Below are 15,883 nucleotides of genomic sequence, written 5' to 3'. Positions count from 1 at the left end.
CTTAATATCAGTATTCTTATGGGGGAGTATTTCTTTCTACGACTGTACAATGTGTATTGTTTACAATGTGCCCTGCTCCAAATAACCCCCTTCTCCCACTCCAGAGGTTACTATTGGAATAATCCAGAAAGTTTCCGGTAATTCTGTTGGATCCTTGCACCTGGAGGGCCAACGAGGGGGGGAGTTCAAGTTCAAAGTGGATTGTTTTAAATCAGGTGATTTTTTTAGAGAAATCGCTGATTTAATTCACTTTAAATAAATAATTTATAGAATAATGCACATAAGGATTTTGTAGGTCAGAAACACTTTTGGTGAAACTATATTAATCTCATAATCATTTAATAGTGTTTATTAGGCTCTAAGAAAGGAAACGAAATATATGTACTGATGGAATGAAGCTCATACGAAAGGAAGTGTAATATATCAACTGTAAACACATCTAAATTTCTCTCCATTTAAAATTCAGTAATTTTTGTAGGCAAAAATTGCAAACATTTGATGTAGAATAATGTATAAAATATCAATCATGTTAAAACATAAAGAGTGTCATTATCATTAAACTGTAAATAAACATGACAGGGCAGCTGATATTTTGCAAACTCATTTAAAAAATGCCAAAATTCAACTACAAAGACTATAACAAATATTTAAATTTACAATTATATAGTACATCCAGAATGCTTTATTTTAACTGAAAGAAAAGTTGCTGAAATTATTATAGTTTCATTAACACTTCCATAGTACAGAGTATTCCCTGACATTGGCTACGAGACTCGGCGGCAAGCGGCCCGGCATCAGCGCATGTCTTTCCCGGTGAACGGGTCCGCGACAGTCGCTTATATTAAACCTTGTAAAAAAGTTTAGAGTAACAGGGTCAGTTTTGAATAAAAGTGGAAAGAAAAATGGAGAAATAAAGTATACAAAGACAATCCGCACACTATCCGTGAGTTAAAAGAGAGTATTGTACGAGAATTAGAATAGACGAACTTGCACGTGTAAATGCCAATTTCCTTCGGAGATGCCAGGAATGTGTTGCAGCAGAGGGACATTATTTTCAACACTTTCTGTAGTCAAGGTTAGTACACAATATGAAAACTGTAATTTTAATAGCCGACTCTAGCGACTGTCACGGACCCGCTCACCGGGAAAGACAAGCGCTGATGTCAGGCAGCTTGCCGCCGAGTCTCGTAGCGAATGTCAGGCAATACTCTGTAGGTTCATATACAGTATCAGAAACAGAAAAATGTATATTTACATGCATTTTTTATTTGCTTTAATCACTATTACTAGAAAAAAACCTTTCTATGAAAAACATGCATCTATACGAATGGTGCCAAAAACATTCAAGCAATTTTAAGTGTAGTTTTTAAGAAATTAAAGATTTTTAAATAAAAAGCATTATTTTTATTCACCCAATCTGTTATTGTTTCAAGGTATGCTTTGCTTTCAAATGTATACTAAAAGTAAATATTTTGTGCAACTCTTTGAGTTGCTGGTGTCAGGATTTCAGAATCTATTTCTTTAATGTCGAGAAAAACTTGTTTTTATGGGAAAATAGAACAAATGTTTGTGTGTATTGCAAATAAAATCGAACACACATGTTCTGATTAGAATGATGTAACTGGTTGCTCAATTACAAGCTCACAGCTACGTTTTATGTACTGTTACTCAAAACTCAGTCTTATTGATAACTAGTGCCCGGAACTTTGTCCTATAAAACTGTAAAATATGTATGTAATTATGTCATATAAATTGGAAAATATGTCAGGAAAATGTAGAAATATTCCCAGTAAAACCAAAAATATGCACAACAGTACTCTCGAATTTCTCCCACACCCGATAGAGTAGAGTAGGGGCTGTAATGTACTGAATGTTATTTTTACTTTTGACTGATTTTTGTGAAAACTGAAAGAGGCAAAGAAATGAGAACGAAACTTCTTTACTTCCCGTGCAACAATGAGAGAGAACATTTTGCCTCAATAATGTTTGCATGGCTATCAATTGTCGGCGGGATAAAAAAGTGGGGTATTATTGTTCTGTACTAAGAAAAGGCGGCACCTTTCTTCCTCCGTAATTTCCATATCCTGCCATCGACAATATGAACTATCCGTTGCGCTAAAGCTACGAAGAAAAAACATATGAAATAACCGATTATGTGCGACAAAATTACGAAATTATACAGAAATATGTCTTATTACAACAAAATTGAAGAAATATGTTGTAAAAACGCGAAATTGGTGAAATATGTCAAAATATGATTTGTCAAGTTTGTCTATTTCGGCTGATTTTCATCAGACATGTAAAGATCTCACCCCAATATTAGATCCGAAGCCAATTGAAAAATATGTTATAACAAAGTCCCGGGCCCTATGATAACAATTGGAAATAAATGCAGAACTTACGTATCCTGTCGTAGCACTCGGAGGTGCCGTGTTCCGTCGTACCGGGGACCTTCCACGAGAACTGCCCGTTGCCAGTCGCCTTCACCATCCTCTCAACGCTGTCCCCGTAGTCGTTGGACGACACCTCGATCACTGCAATCACAGGCATATACACATGGATTCAATACAGATTGTTCACTAGATTTTTCCCACGTTTTGTAAATGAAAGTGCGTAGACCCTACATGAAACATGGAAGAACATGGCCTTGGTTGCAATGGAAACGTCATAATAAAAATTATACAACAATAAACCAACAACTAAGTAACTAGTTTCATTGTTCTGGTGGTTGCATTGTTAATTTTGGTAACAGTTCGTTATTATTAAAATCGGATATTTTTTGTTTCTCATGGTTCGTACTTACGAATTGTGTATTGCGGAACATAGTTCAAGGTGCCATTATGCCTTTTTACACGAAAACAAACACAATTTTTCACACAGAGAGTAGTTTTTGTTATTCCTTTTTTCGCTTCCCTAACACACACTATGGCGGGCACACGTTGTCGGTATGCAGTGTTTCCAACCTTATTCACCGAAAAATACCTACAATCGTGTTTCGTCACGTGTGCAAATTACACATTATTTATTTTTTATTTATTTAATTATTCGTTTGCTTCCTACAGAGAGAATCTCCAATTACAGGAAAGCTTACATAATTCAAATAATAAACATATAAGAGTGTAGATTACATATAAACACACACACACACACAAGTACATTTATATACACAACATAATAAGTGAAGTACTACAGTAAAGAAACATATATACATCCAACCATATACATAAATGTTCATTGTTCAGAACATAGCCTTTACATAGTATTGAACGAAAAAAATAGCATAGAAGGTAAAATAATTTCAGAACAATGGAAAAATGCACAGTAGAATGGATTCACATATGTGTATCTAGTCTTTTTCAAAAATTGGTTTTAGTGTTTTTAGATACAACGAAAGTGGCAGACTAAAATCCAGATTTTCATGCTTTGTAGAAATATTATTATATGCAGAACAATTCTGAATAAAGGTGATGATTTGTATTTTTCTGTTCTCAGGATATCACAGAGGAAAAGGTGTCGCATCCGAAGATTAGATTTTCTAGTATTAAATTTAAACTGATGAAGATAGTTACTATTACCCAGAATTCCATTTACTGTTTTGTAAAGAAATATTTGTTGTGCTAATTCCCTCCTACTACTGAGGCATACGTAACAAAACTCTTTCAATAAATACTTATAAGATAATTTCATCTCGTAAGCAGACACTTGATTCCTCTTGTAGTATAAGTACCGTAGAAATCTTTATGAACGTGTAGCTGACGGATAGCGCCACGAACCATTCACGGATAGCCCCACGAACCATTTCCGATAAGGTTAGGTTAGGCAAGCATAGTTAAAAAAAAGGGGTTGGAAACACTAATAGGGGGTTACATCATCAAACGTATGGGGCATCCGGTTCACGTAGGAAAGCAATGGCAATTTTGCGTCGGTGAGATATTTCTCTTGAAAAATACATGATTTCCCGGTCAAATAGATTCCACGATGAACAAAATATCTCGACGAACGTTAGAAACCTTAGAGAAACTCATTTTCGTAAGTAGTTTCTTCTGTAAAAATGAAGAAATGTGTCTTCGATATAACGAACTGTTACCTTAATTTTGACAGTGCTAATGCCCATGAATCTGCAAGTTGTAATATGGCTGAGGAGCATAGCACTATTCCGAGTTGAAGCGTGCAAGCAGGCTTGCTAACCTTAACGAATAAAATTCCGGGAGATTTCTTTATAGCGTTCGAGCCCTTTACATATTTGATTGTTGCCCCATTTATCAGCTGTTATCGTTTGTTGTCTTGCTACTGCAAAATTGAATCAATTTCATCAAAATAATTTATTAATGTAACATTTTTTTTCTTTTCTCGCGATTCCGAACTGGCCATGAGAACACTAATTCTGAAACGCTCTTAATCTCACTGTAACATAGTATCATAGTAAGATCTAATTTTCTATACAATGAAGCAAAATTGGGTTGAGGGGAAATAAAGCAGGGATGTTAAGAGTCCTGGAACCCAAAAATTCTAATGGGTTCTATTGGGTTCCGCTGGAGGACCGGAACCATTTTTCTCGCACAATTTAAATTCGGTCCAAGTTGCGTATTACTTCATTTCAATAGACCCTAGTTAAACTTATCCGAAAAAAAGGTTCCTGGACCGTAGGCTACTTAAATTTATCCGGAAAAAAAATTCATGGACCGAATTTAAATTGATCCGGAAAAAAATATTCCAGGACCGTATTTAAATTGATCCGGAAAAGAGGTTCCTGAACTGAATTGAAATACAGCGTGTCCACAAAAACATTCCATGATTTTAAATTACCACAAAATTTTAATTATGCATATTACGAAATTTATACAGATACCATTGGAAAGAACAGCTCAAAGAATTTTAGCGGATGTGTAATTGTTGGCATTCTCTACAACAATAGTGTGGCATAACAATAAAAGAATGAAAAAAAGGAAAAAAATAGCCAAAGGTAGCAGAAAAACACATTTTAGGACGTAAGAGAGAAATTAATGAAAATAGTCATGGACAATTTGCACGGTACTACTCATGGATCCCACTGTACAATGCTATATGAATGAGTGTTGCAAAGAAACTTCAAATAATAAGAACAAATGTAACGGTGGACAAGAGAGAACACACCAAAAGATCTTTCGATTGTTAATGTGTTATTGTAAATGGCATTGTTGTTAGAAGCAAATTGTGTTACTGTTGATGTTTACTGGATTATTAGGTTTGTACAGTAGGATCCATGAGTATTACTGTGCAAATTGTCATTAATTTTTCTCTTGCATCCTAAAATGTGTTTTTCTATTTTTTTTCCTTTTTTCCATGCATTTATTGTTATGCCATCTATTGTTGTAGTTAACGCCAACAATTACACATCCGCTAAAATTCTTTGAGCTGTTCTTTTGAATGGTATCTGTATACATTTCGTAATATACATAATTAAAATTTTGTGGTTGTTTAAAATCAAGGAATGTTTTTGTGGACACGCTGTACTTTACAGATAAAATTGTTCTATACGGTCCAGATCTCTCCTGGGCCGGAATTAATTTATTCAAAATTTCCTGGACCTTCAACAATCCTGAAATAAAGAAGCATAGAGAGACTGAAAGAACAATGCCTTTATTTTCGTTTTCTGCACCTCATGTGTAAAAGCTTTGGTACCACAGCGTGTATTTCTCCCTATTTCCACTTAAACAATGACGTATATTTTTCGTGAGTCTTCCAAAGTAATATGAAGTCTATTGTTTTGTGCAGGGCTCGAAAAATTCCGGTCGCCAGGGCCACTAAAAATGTGAGCCTGGTGACTGTGAGCTTTTGCTGTAATATTGCCCTTTTTTAAGTTTGCATGTACGATATTTTGAAAATTCTAAGTTCAAATTGTAGTACAGCGTAAGTTAGCAAATGTTTTTTTTTTTTAATCAACGTTGTGAACATTCCATAGAATCAGTAACAATTTCTTACTCGTTGTAACCGCTTTCTCACATGATTTAGCGATGTTTTTAAGACAGTGATGCTTCAGCTTCTTATAGATTGATTGATTTTTGATTGATTAGTTATATTTTACTTTGTTTTTTGTCACTTTTGACTAATTTGCGAAGATGGGGATGAGTGATGATATGATGAATGAACACTCACAAACATCCATGCCCAGGTCGGTATTCGAACCCGGGACCCTTGGATTCGTAACGCGATGTGCTAACCACTGCTTCTTATAGTATGCACTCAGGGGGAGGGAGACGGGGGGAAATCCCCCTCACCAACAATCTTGGCCTCAAAATGAATTAGTTAGCTGCTTTGCAATATCTGATATGTATAAAAGTAACAAATTAATTTCATTTATGTAATTAATAATAATAATATATTTTTAATTGAGTGATTTATTTTTATTTTTAATAATACACATGTGGGGGAGGGGGGGTTTGTAGATTATGAACTTTCTCCCCCACCAGTTTTCAATTATTTCGCACCCTGTGCACAAGTGCTAGTAGGTGGTTTCCTGACGCCTGATTTTCAGAGCTGGCGCCTAGCTCTGAAGAAGATTTTTCGAGCCCTGGTTTTGCGTACCCGTTTTCCTACGGTTATGTTGACTAACAACAATGGGAGATGCTCTCTCAACGCGTGGCACGTAGAAGAACAAACCATGCTGGTGTAACTTACCGAAATCAGCCGGGTTGTAATGCACGGGGCAGGACATGGAGACAGACTGCAGGAAGGAGACGAGGCTGTTGGGAGGGCCCTGGAAGGCGCACTGGCCCTTGACCACCACGTAGACCAGGTCGAACATCTCGAACAGCCGGGCGGTGGGCGTGTGGATGGAGCAGACGACCGTCCGTCCTTCCGTCGCCAGCGTCTTCAGCATGGAGAGCGTTTGGAAACTGGCTATGTTGTCCAGGCCCCTGTGGACAGTGGCAAGGCTGTTCTGATAACTACGATTAAAACCCCTTCCCCCAACACATACAGTAATAATAAACAGTGCAGAGAGATGGGACTTTGGAGGTTCAGACTGCTCCCGATATACCTGCGACATAATAATACTACAGAGAATTCCCTGACATTCGCTACGAGACTCGGCGGCAAGCTGCCCGGCATCAGCGCTTGTCTTTCCCGGTGAGCGGGTCAGCGACAGTCGCTAGAGTCGACTATTAAAATTAGTTTTCATATTGTGTACTAACCTTGACTACAGAAGGTGTTGAAAATGATGTCCCTCTGCTGCAACACTTTCCTGGCATCTCCGAAGGAAATTCGCATTTACACGTGCAAGTTCGTCTACTGTAATTCTCGTACAATACTCTCTTTTAACTCACGGATGGTGTGCGGATTGTCTTTGTATACTTTATTTCCCCATTTTTCTTTCCACTTTTATTCAAAACTGACCCTGTTACTCTAAACTTTTTTACAAGGTTTAATATAAGCGACTGTCGCGGACCCGTTCACCGGGAGAGACATGCGCTGATGCCGGGCCGCATGCCGCCGAGTCTCGTAGCGAATGTCAGGGAATGTTGTGCAGTTTTAAGGTGTTTTGCGAGTACTATAATTTTGCAGTTAAAACTAGCTTCTTTTCAGTCGTGACCATTTCACAGTATCTTCTCCTACTTGCGGTTGATGGAATATTTGGCTAGAATATTTTATATGTTGGTTACGATAGTTAGGCTTACATAGACTGGAATGTGACTTCTAAAAATTAGATTCTACCGTAGTTATATTAATTAAAAGTAGTTTCAACTAGAAATCTGATTTAGTTCTACTTGTAAGCAGTAAAAATCATGAAAACTAGTTGAAACATTCACTAAATGTAGTTTCATCTAGTTACAACTAAGTTCATGGTCTTAGTAACATTCACAAAAGCCTACATGTGTATGGGAAATGGAGAATACCGAATTTATTCAATGCAAATAAGGACTCTGGAGATTAAAAACTTACTTATGAGCCATTCCATGTAAAAGTTGAGAAACAAGGTTATTTGTTCAAATAAGTAAATTAAAATTGTATATAATTGTAAATTATATATGAAATTAAAGGGAAAACTACGCAGAAGTTGCAATTATTAATATATATACCGAAATAATTCTGTACATTTCAAAGTTCCTCTGCACTGTTATTGGTGACCGGTTTTCGTGATACCAGAGGACATGCTGAGCTTTTTCCTGATTTGTGAACATTTTTTATACTAGAAGCGGGATTTTATGTGTGGTGTGTCCACTTAATTTAGTTTCATTATCAAACGAAAAATAAATTAATTCTAATTTCGTTCTAATTGTTTCTATATCTTAAGCTCAGAAGTACCTTGCTTTCTTTCTGAAACAAACCTTAGTTTGAAGAATCTATTTGATAATTTTCATATGCTTTGCATTGTTACAAAATCCTACAAAGTAAATAACGTGCATGGTGTCACACCCGTCACAGACAAAAAAGGTTTTTTAAAAAAGCAGGTAGTAATGTTTTTAGGAACTAGAAGCATCTAAATGTCGAGAGAAGTTTGCTTTGTGAAATTAAAATAAAATTGTTTCAGTAAACCCATATATTTCAGTGTATTCCAGTGGCGTCTCGTGGCCTCAAATTTGGCCGGGGCTTATTTTTTAAAGAATTTAAAATATAATTACAATTCACATGAATTACAAAAAATAGTTTTTTTTCTAGACTACAAAACTGGACTTACTTTTTTGAAAGAATTTAAAATGCAATGACAAATTACATGAATTACAAAAAACGGGTATTTATCTTCTTCTAAACTACAAAACTGGACTTATTTTTTTAAAGAATTTAAAATATAATGACAATTCACATGATTACAAAAGAAACAGGTATTGTTGTGAAACATACCTTTCTACGAACGTTGACTCCTGTTCTTCTGCTCAGCAAATTTTGTTATTACTTTTTCGTTGTTTGAAATATATTTTATCTCTATTGTAAGCAAGTGCCAAGGCATTTGGTCTGTCTTGTCCCATTGCATTTCTTAATCAGGTTTTAATACGCTTCAATGTGCTGAAACATCGTTCAGATTCAGCTGTTGCCACTGGAGTTATTAAAACTATGTTTGTCATTTTTACTGTTTCTGAAAAGGTACCCTCTAAATAATTTTAAATAATAAATGAATGCAATCTACTGATAGAGTTTATGTTTTTCAACTCTTCACTACAATAAAGAACACGAAGTTCCCTCTTTAGTTTTCCCTCTTGTATGAAGGGATAATACATCTGGGAAGATGCCTCTTTCATTATGTCCTCGTAGAGCAAGTTCATGTCGACCACAGAATTTTAAGCAATCGATAATTCTATTTAATATATGCCTATTTTTCCGGACAAATTCATTGTGTCTTGTAATTGGCAGCCTATGTCCTTCATCAATTTGTGCTCGAACATCAACCCTGCCAAACTCACTCAAACATAGCGAATGAAAGCCACCAAAACACTACAGAACAACACACCAGATCGAACGCGACGCAACGGAGCTAGCCCCGAATCGGCACTCAAATCCATTGCACTCTCCCCTCATCTCTCTGCTAGCATGTGACCTTCACTGTAGCGTAGGTGGGTGTAGGCCACGCCTTCCTTTGCGACGTGCCCCGGAAAACGATAATTGACATCAATGCCGCTAGGAGCGCTGTCGTATCCATTGCAACAGACGATGAATTTACGTGGGTAAAAATCGCCTTTTAAAAGACTGTGTGATAGTTATGCGTTATGGTGATTGATAATTACGTCAATACGTCCGTTTTTCTTTAGGGGCTAAGCCCAGCAAGCCCCAAGGGGCGAGACGCCACTGGTGTTTTCTGAAAGACTGAGGAAGGTCCGAAAGCCATGTCTCAGAAATGTCATGCCCGTCACAATTAGAGAAAGATCTATTTTCTGTAGCTGAAAATTGAGACGGGGGGAAAAATATTCTGAAATTGATTAACTTGCAAGGAAAATGAAATTACATGAATTGATAAGAGTTACATATTTGCATGTGCTAAGAAAATAATTAAAGAATGAATGTAAATTTGTCTGAATGTCACACCGGACACAATGGAATTGTCCTTATACGTAGGCCCGTCAGCCCCCCTGGCATTGTCATCAGCCCCTCTTGACATTAGGTAAAACTACTTTGTATAATTTGTTTGCAGTGAAGAGTGAAAATATAGACAGCTCACAACTTTAAGGATAAATCAACAGAACAAGAACATTTCTTAGCTACTATTACATTCGCTCATCTTGTTTATGAGCTGAAGTCTAAGTATCTGCAATTATTTAGAAGATTATCTAGACTTAGTAAGTTCTTTTATGCGGGAGCTTCTTTATCTTCACTGCCCCTGTTGCGGCCTGCATTTAGACAGAAATCTGTGACTTTTGATGTCATCATGCAAATTCGCTTCGTATCTGCATCAAAGGCCAACAGCTCCCAAGTTTGAATATTGTGAATTTTTTGTGTGATATAAATATCTGTAACATCTAAAGTAGTATGGAGTGTGTAAGTGATGATTTCAGTACCAGTCAATTAACACTTCAAGAGATATTTTAGATGTAGAAAAATGTAGTAGATTGTGTTATATTTATAAATTTTATGTGACGTAATGACACCTCTCCCCCACACATAATTTACCCTCATTTAATACTGTTAATTCTTTTAAAAATGGAATTGGTATACAGCGCCCCCTTATAACCCATGAGCCCCCTGGAGATCAATTTTAGCTACGGGCCTGCTTATGTCATCTAATATGAAATGACAAGGAATAACCTGGACATTGTATTGGAATGATACTCGGCATGAGAGCAAATATTCTGAGAGGACTTACGTGGTTGGCTCGTCGAGGAAGATGGCGGGAGGGTTGTTGACGAGCTCCAAGGCGATGACCAGCCGCTTCCTCTCGCCTCCTGAGAGTCTGTTTGTCTTCGTGCTGGAGCATTTCTTCAGGCGGAGCGTGGACAGGATCTCCTCGATCTGAAAAGAAAAAACACTGAATCCTTGAGAAGTAAAATCATAGTCAGTGGCGCTGAAAAGTACTATGTACTCTTTATGCCTATAAATAGGGAGAAATGAACAGTTAAAGAAATAGTAAATAATACAGATTCATTCATCCCTTGCACGAATGCTTTACACAGCTAGAAATATAAATTTTTAGTCCGATTCTGTTCATGCCGTTTGCAGAATTTCGATGCGGCTATTTAGAGTGAAATATATATATATATATATATATATATATATATATATATATATATATATACTAGGATTGTACCCAAAATCCGGATAACGTGGATCCGGATTTCAAATTATCCAATATCTGTTTCGGATGCAACGGATAATCCGATAATTCGGAAATCAGAATAATCCCGATAGAAAATTATCCAATATCCGGATAAAATTTTATCCGGATTTGGCCATCCCCAATATATATACAGATAATTCCCTGACATTCGCTACGAGACTCGGCGGCAAGCGGCCCGGCGTCAGGGCTTGTCTTTCACGGTGAACGGGGTCCGCGACAGTCGCACGCTACAATCTGTTTTGTTTTTTTCGCTTTCCCTGCCTTCGCTCTCTTTCCCTTTCTGTTGACGTTGCAGATTGACGCCAGTATAATCCTCCCTCGGAAGTTGTGTTGTGTCCGTGTGTTGAAGATTGTGGCTTAATATGGCACAACAAAAGTTTACATTACAACAAAGGATTTATCTTGTCGAGTGTTACTCCGGAAAGAGGGATTGTGGAGAAGTGCGACGACGTTTTGCAACGAAATTTCCTGGTGTTCCCGTTCCACGTAGGACCACTATATTAAACCTCGAAAGAAAAATGGGAAATCTAAAAAATAAAGTATACAAAGACAATCCGCACACCATCCGTGAGTTAAAAGAGAGTAATGTGCGAGAAATAGGGAGAATTATAGTAGACGAACTTGCACGTGTAAGTAAATGCCAATTTCCTTCGGAGATGCCAGGAATGTGTTGCAGCAGAGGGACATCATTTTCAACACCTTCTGTAGTCTAAGTTAGTACACAATATGAAAACTGTAATTTTAATAGCAGATTTTAGCGACTGTCGCTGACCTGTTCACCGGGAGAGAGAAGCGCTGATGCCTGACAGTTTGCCGCCGAGTCTCGTAGCGAATGTCAGGGAATGCTCTGTGTATATATATATATATATATATATATATATATATATATATATATATATATATATTTAAATATGTAAAAAATACGAAATATTGAAGAAATTTTAATATTGCCGTTATATCGCTTCCTATAAATGTATTGTATCTGGTCTTTGACAAATCTCCAAGCATTTTAAAACTAAAGTCATCATGCTCGTTATGTTACTACAGTAAGAGATACTGTAGTAACTGTAGTAAGATAACTCGAACTTGAGGGGAACAAGAAAAAATTGGAGGTAAATTTGCCGTTGCGTAGAAACGAATTTTCGTTTCGTCTCCCTCTCTCTTAGCATCACGTGTTCTACCCTGCTCCAAAACCTTCGCTATTGTTGCCATATTGTCATTACATTCCTGGACACACTCGCGCAAACATCATTGAAAACAATTTTATAGCGCTCCAGCTCGCGGTTCACACCGTTCGGCAGGGACTGTAATGTGGCAATATAGCACGGCGTAGTGGGGTTGGTGTTTTTTAAGTCCACTTTATGCACAGTAAGCACGGCGTAGTGGTTGCTTCTTTTATGCAGTGCATGTTCATTGGCTAGCTAGTAACGAGTGTTGCCAACTGTAATAATGAAGCACTATTTCTGTCACGGAAGGGAAAAGGCAGGTAAAGTGGCGCTGAGTTTTGTTGGATTGGAGGCACCATATTTTTATTTTATACTAAATATTTGACCGGTTTGACGTTGTGTGCGTGTATTGCGTGTGTGTATGTAAAAGTGTGTGTTTGCTAATGAACGTTAAATTCCATAATGCCTCCAGTTCTGTCGAAGTTGAAATCAAAAACCTAGCATAGCCAAGCTCGGGAAATTCTAAGCAACGTGCACGAGTTCATGAAGGAGGAAGCCAGTGAAGGTGTTAGCATCCCAATAACTTTAATAAATACTTACTTTTACATATTTAAGGAAAATATACTTAATTTTACATATTTCAACAGGTTTAATTCACAAATTGTTCATATTTCATAATTTTGGAATTATTCAAAATAAATAAATTATGTGGCTCCAACATCATTTCAACTCTGGCTCCGGCACGTGTTCTTGTAGAAATTGCATAGAGGAGGCTGTCATTTTTGCTGCTTAATGCGATGCATATTGTTTTCTGTGTTAAAATTGCCATGCTTTGATGGGTGACCAAGTTCATAGCAGGGCCGGCGGAAGGGGAGGGCGAACCGTGCCATCGCCCAGAGCGGCAAAATTTGAAGAGAAGAGAAAATAAGCCTATTGAAAACTGTGATCGTGCGAGATATTCTTTTGCGCTGAATAGTATTGAAATAGCATAAGAAGTCTCATTATTTATTTTATATTTTGATGTTTTAGTTAGGAATATATTGATTTTCAATTTTCCGTTGCTGCGTAATGACCGGGGGGGGGGGTCGAAATAGAGCGGCATCTGCCGCCACCTCCCAGGGAGGCAAAATGACTAGCGCCGGCCCTGGTTCATAACAAAAGAAAACGCCGCGCAGCTTATCGTCTAAGCCGCGCGTCAGGCTAAGTTTGCAGCAGGTTTTATGTATCAATCCGCGCGGGAACTGAGCACAGAATCTTCCGTGCCAGTCTTGCCTCAACCGCCGAGCTGCTTACGTCGCAGACACTGAGAAAATCCACAGTATTGCCAACCGCACAACACATCAAAACCCGCATGCATGTCAAGCGGAATATATTTGTGTTTCTTTTTGTCTCCTGAAACATAACATTTTAGAAGTACTTTCGGCGCATAAATTATTTAAAAAAATGTGTCATTACTTAATATAAATGCGAAATATCTTCGAAACATGAGAGTATTTTTCCCAGGGGGGCAAACAAGTCACATTTCCTCCAAAAGAGTGTAGTTCCCTAATAACATTGCTTAAATTTGAATTTATTGTGTTAATGCAATAATTAATACATATTATTGTGGCTAAAATGAAATTATATGTGTGAAATACATTATATTTGGTTGACTTTCATTTTCCAGGGAGGGAACGGCCCCTTGCCCCCCCCCTTCCGGACGCCCATGAGCATGTGTGTATATTTCGAGCACGCAAAAATAAAAATAAACAAAGATATAAGTAAACAACGACAGGCCCTCTTGAATTTAATGACAAATTATTGTTTTTGGTTTATAAAAAAATACGTTTATGAAAACCTTTGTTACTGTAAGACACACGCACTTCAAGTTATACCATTAAAAAAAAAAGTATGATTTGTTATTGTGGATATATACAATCAGGTGCATTGTCTGCTGCTATTATTCTGGTTACAATTTATGAATCACTTCACTAAACCATGATTCAAATCTTGGTCTGTCCATTCCTTGCTAATCATCCATCCCTTTCCTTGCACGGAACAGTAAATATATGCGCCTTCAACAAAGACGTCATTGCCGTCAGTGGGTGAAACAATAAGCCTCTCCCTTCCCCTCTCCCTTTCTCGTCGGTTTCTTCAGCCCTGGCGGTGGTTTTGCATGGTGATATATATATATATATATATATATATATATATATATATATATATATATATATATATATAAATCAATATAACGCCCAAGCCCCTCCCAGAGTTAAAGCACGTCTGGTCCAAATAATAAACATGTTTCTTCTCAAGGGGATATCTTTTAATACCGGGGACATTCTTTTGTAGTCAAACAACAAACAATCGTTTCCTCTTCCTAAACTCAAACCGCAAATCATTCCACACCCGGGATACAGTTCGTGCGCCCATTGACGGCAAATCACCTCACGCCCTGTTTTACTTTGATCTTGTTTCCGTAAGGAGGATTATGCATTTTAAACAACTTGCTTGATTTGAAGAGCTTTTCCCTTCGGATGAAGCCCACAATAACACTCGCTGAACAGGAGACCTTGCTTGATTCAGCCATTCTCGCCGCTGTATAGCACGATTATTAATCGCAATAAACATAGGGTTACTTTTAAACATAAAGATATCCATAAATATACCTGGTCTTCTCCAGATGGTAAAACTCATAATCAGATAGATCATATTCTCATTGATAAGAGAAGGCATAATAGTATAATTGACGTTCGTACACATAGAGGTGCTGACTGTGCCAGTGACCATTATTTAGTAATTGCTAAATTAAGGGAAAGACTCTCAGTGATAAATCATAAGCAACAAAATCTAAAAGTTATAAAATTTGATACAGGAAAGTTTGCTGATGAAAGAATTAAGAAAGATTACCAAATTAAACTGTCAAATAGATTTGATGTTTTGCAGGATTTAAATGATGATGAAAATATAAATGAAACAGACGTAAATAAGAATTGGGAGCACATACGTAATGCAATAGAATCAGCAGCTAAAGAAAGTATAGGATACCATAAACCGAGAAAAAGTAAGCCATGGTTTGATAATGAATGTCATAATCTAATAGAAATAAGAAATCAGGCTAGACTTAGGTGGTTAAATAACTCTGATGATACAAATCTAAGCAATTATAATAGAATAAAGCGAGAAGTTAACCGCACGTTTAGAAGTAAAAAAAGAGATTACTTGAAAAGCAAAATTAACGAAATTGAAACAAACAGCAAAAATAAAAATATCAGAGATTTATATAAAGGTGTAAATGAGTTTAGAAAGGGGTGGCAACCTAAAGTAAACTTGATAAAAGATAAAGACGGTGATTTTCTAGCTGACCCAAGTGATATTCTAAATAGATGGAAGAACTACTTTAATGACCTTTTAAATGTCCATGTTGGAGATAAATCAGAAGTGAATGAAGTACACACAGCAGAACCTTTAGTTCCAGAACCTAACTTGACTGAAG

The 15,883-nt window shown here is 37.0% G+C and overlaps 1 protein-coding gene across 1 annotated transcript in view; it reads right to left on the bottom strand.

The window, feature by feature from the left end:
- LOC145981778 (ATP-binding cassette sub-family G member 1-like) overlaps positions 1-15,883 on the bottom strand; it is a 154,530-nt gene that overhangs the window by 36,219 nt on the left and 102,428 nt on the right. The window contains exons 4-6 of the mRNA XM_083115194.1: positions 10,772-10,917; positions 6,658-6,896; positions 2,403-2,534 (exon numbers count right to left, since the gene is read on the bottom strand). Coding sequence (XP_082971320.1) covers positions 2,403-2,534; positions 6,658-6,896; positions 10,772-10,917 — 517 coding nt within the window. The remainder of the gene's footprint in view (positions 1-2,402; positions 2,535-6,657; positions 6,897-10,771; positions 10,918-15,883) is intronic.

Source organism: Lepisma saccharinum, chromosome 30, assembly GCF_977018435.1.
Source record: "Lepisma saccharinum chromosome 30, izLepSacc3.1, whole genome shotgun sequence".
NCBI classification, from domain to species: domain Eukaryota; kingdom Metazoa; phylum Arthropoda; class Insecta; order Zygentoma; family Lepismatidae; genus Lepisma; species Lepisma saccharinum.
Note: the sequence above shows the minus strand (reverse complement) of the source record. Positions and strands in the feature narration are given on the sequence as shown.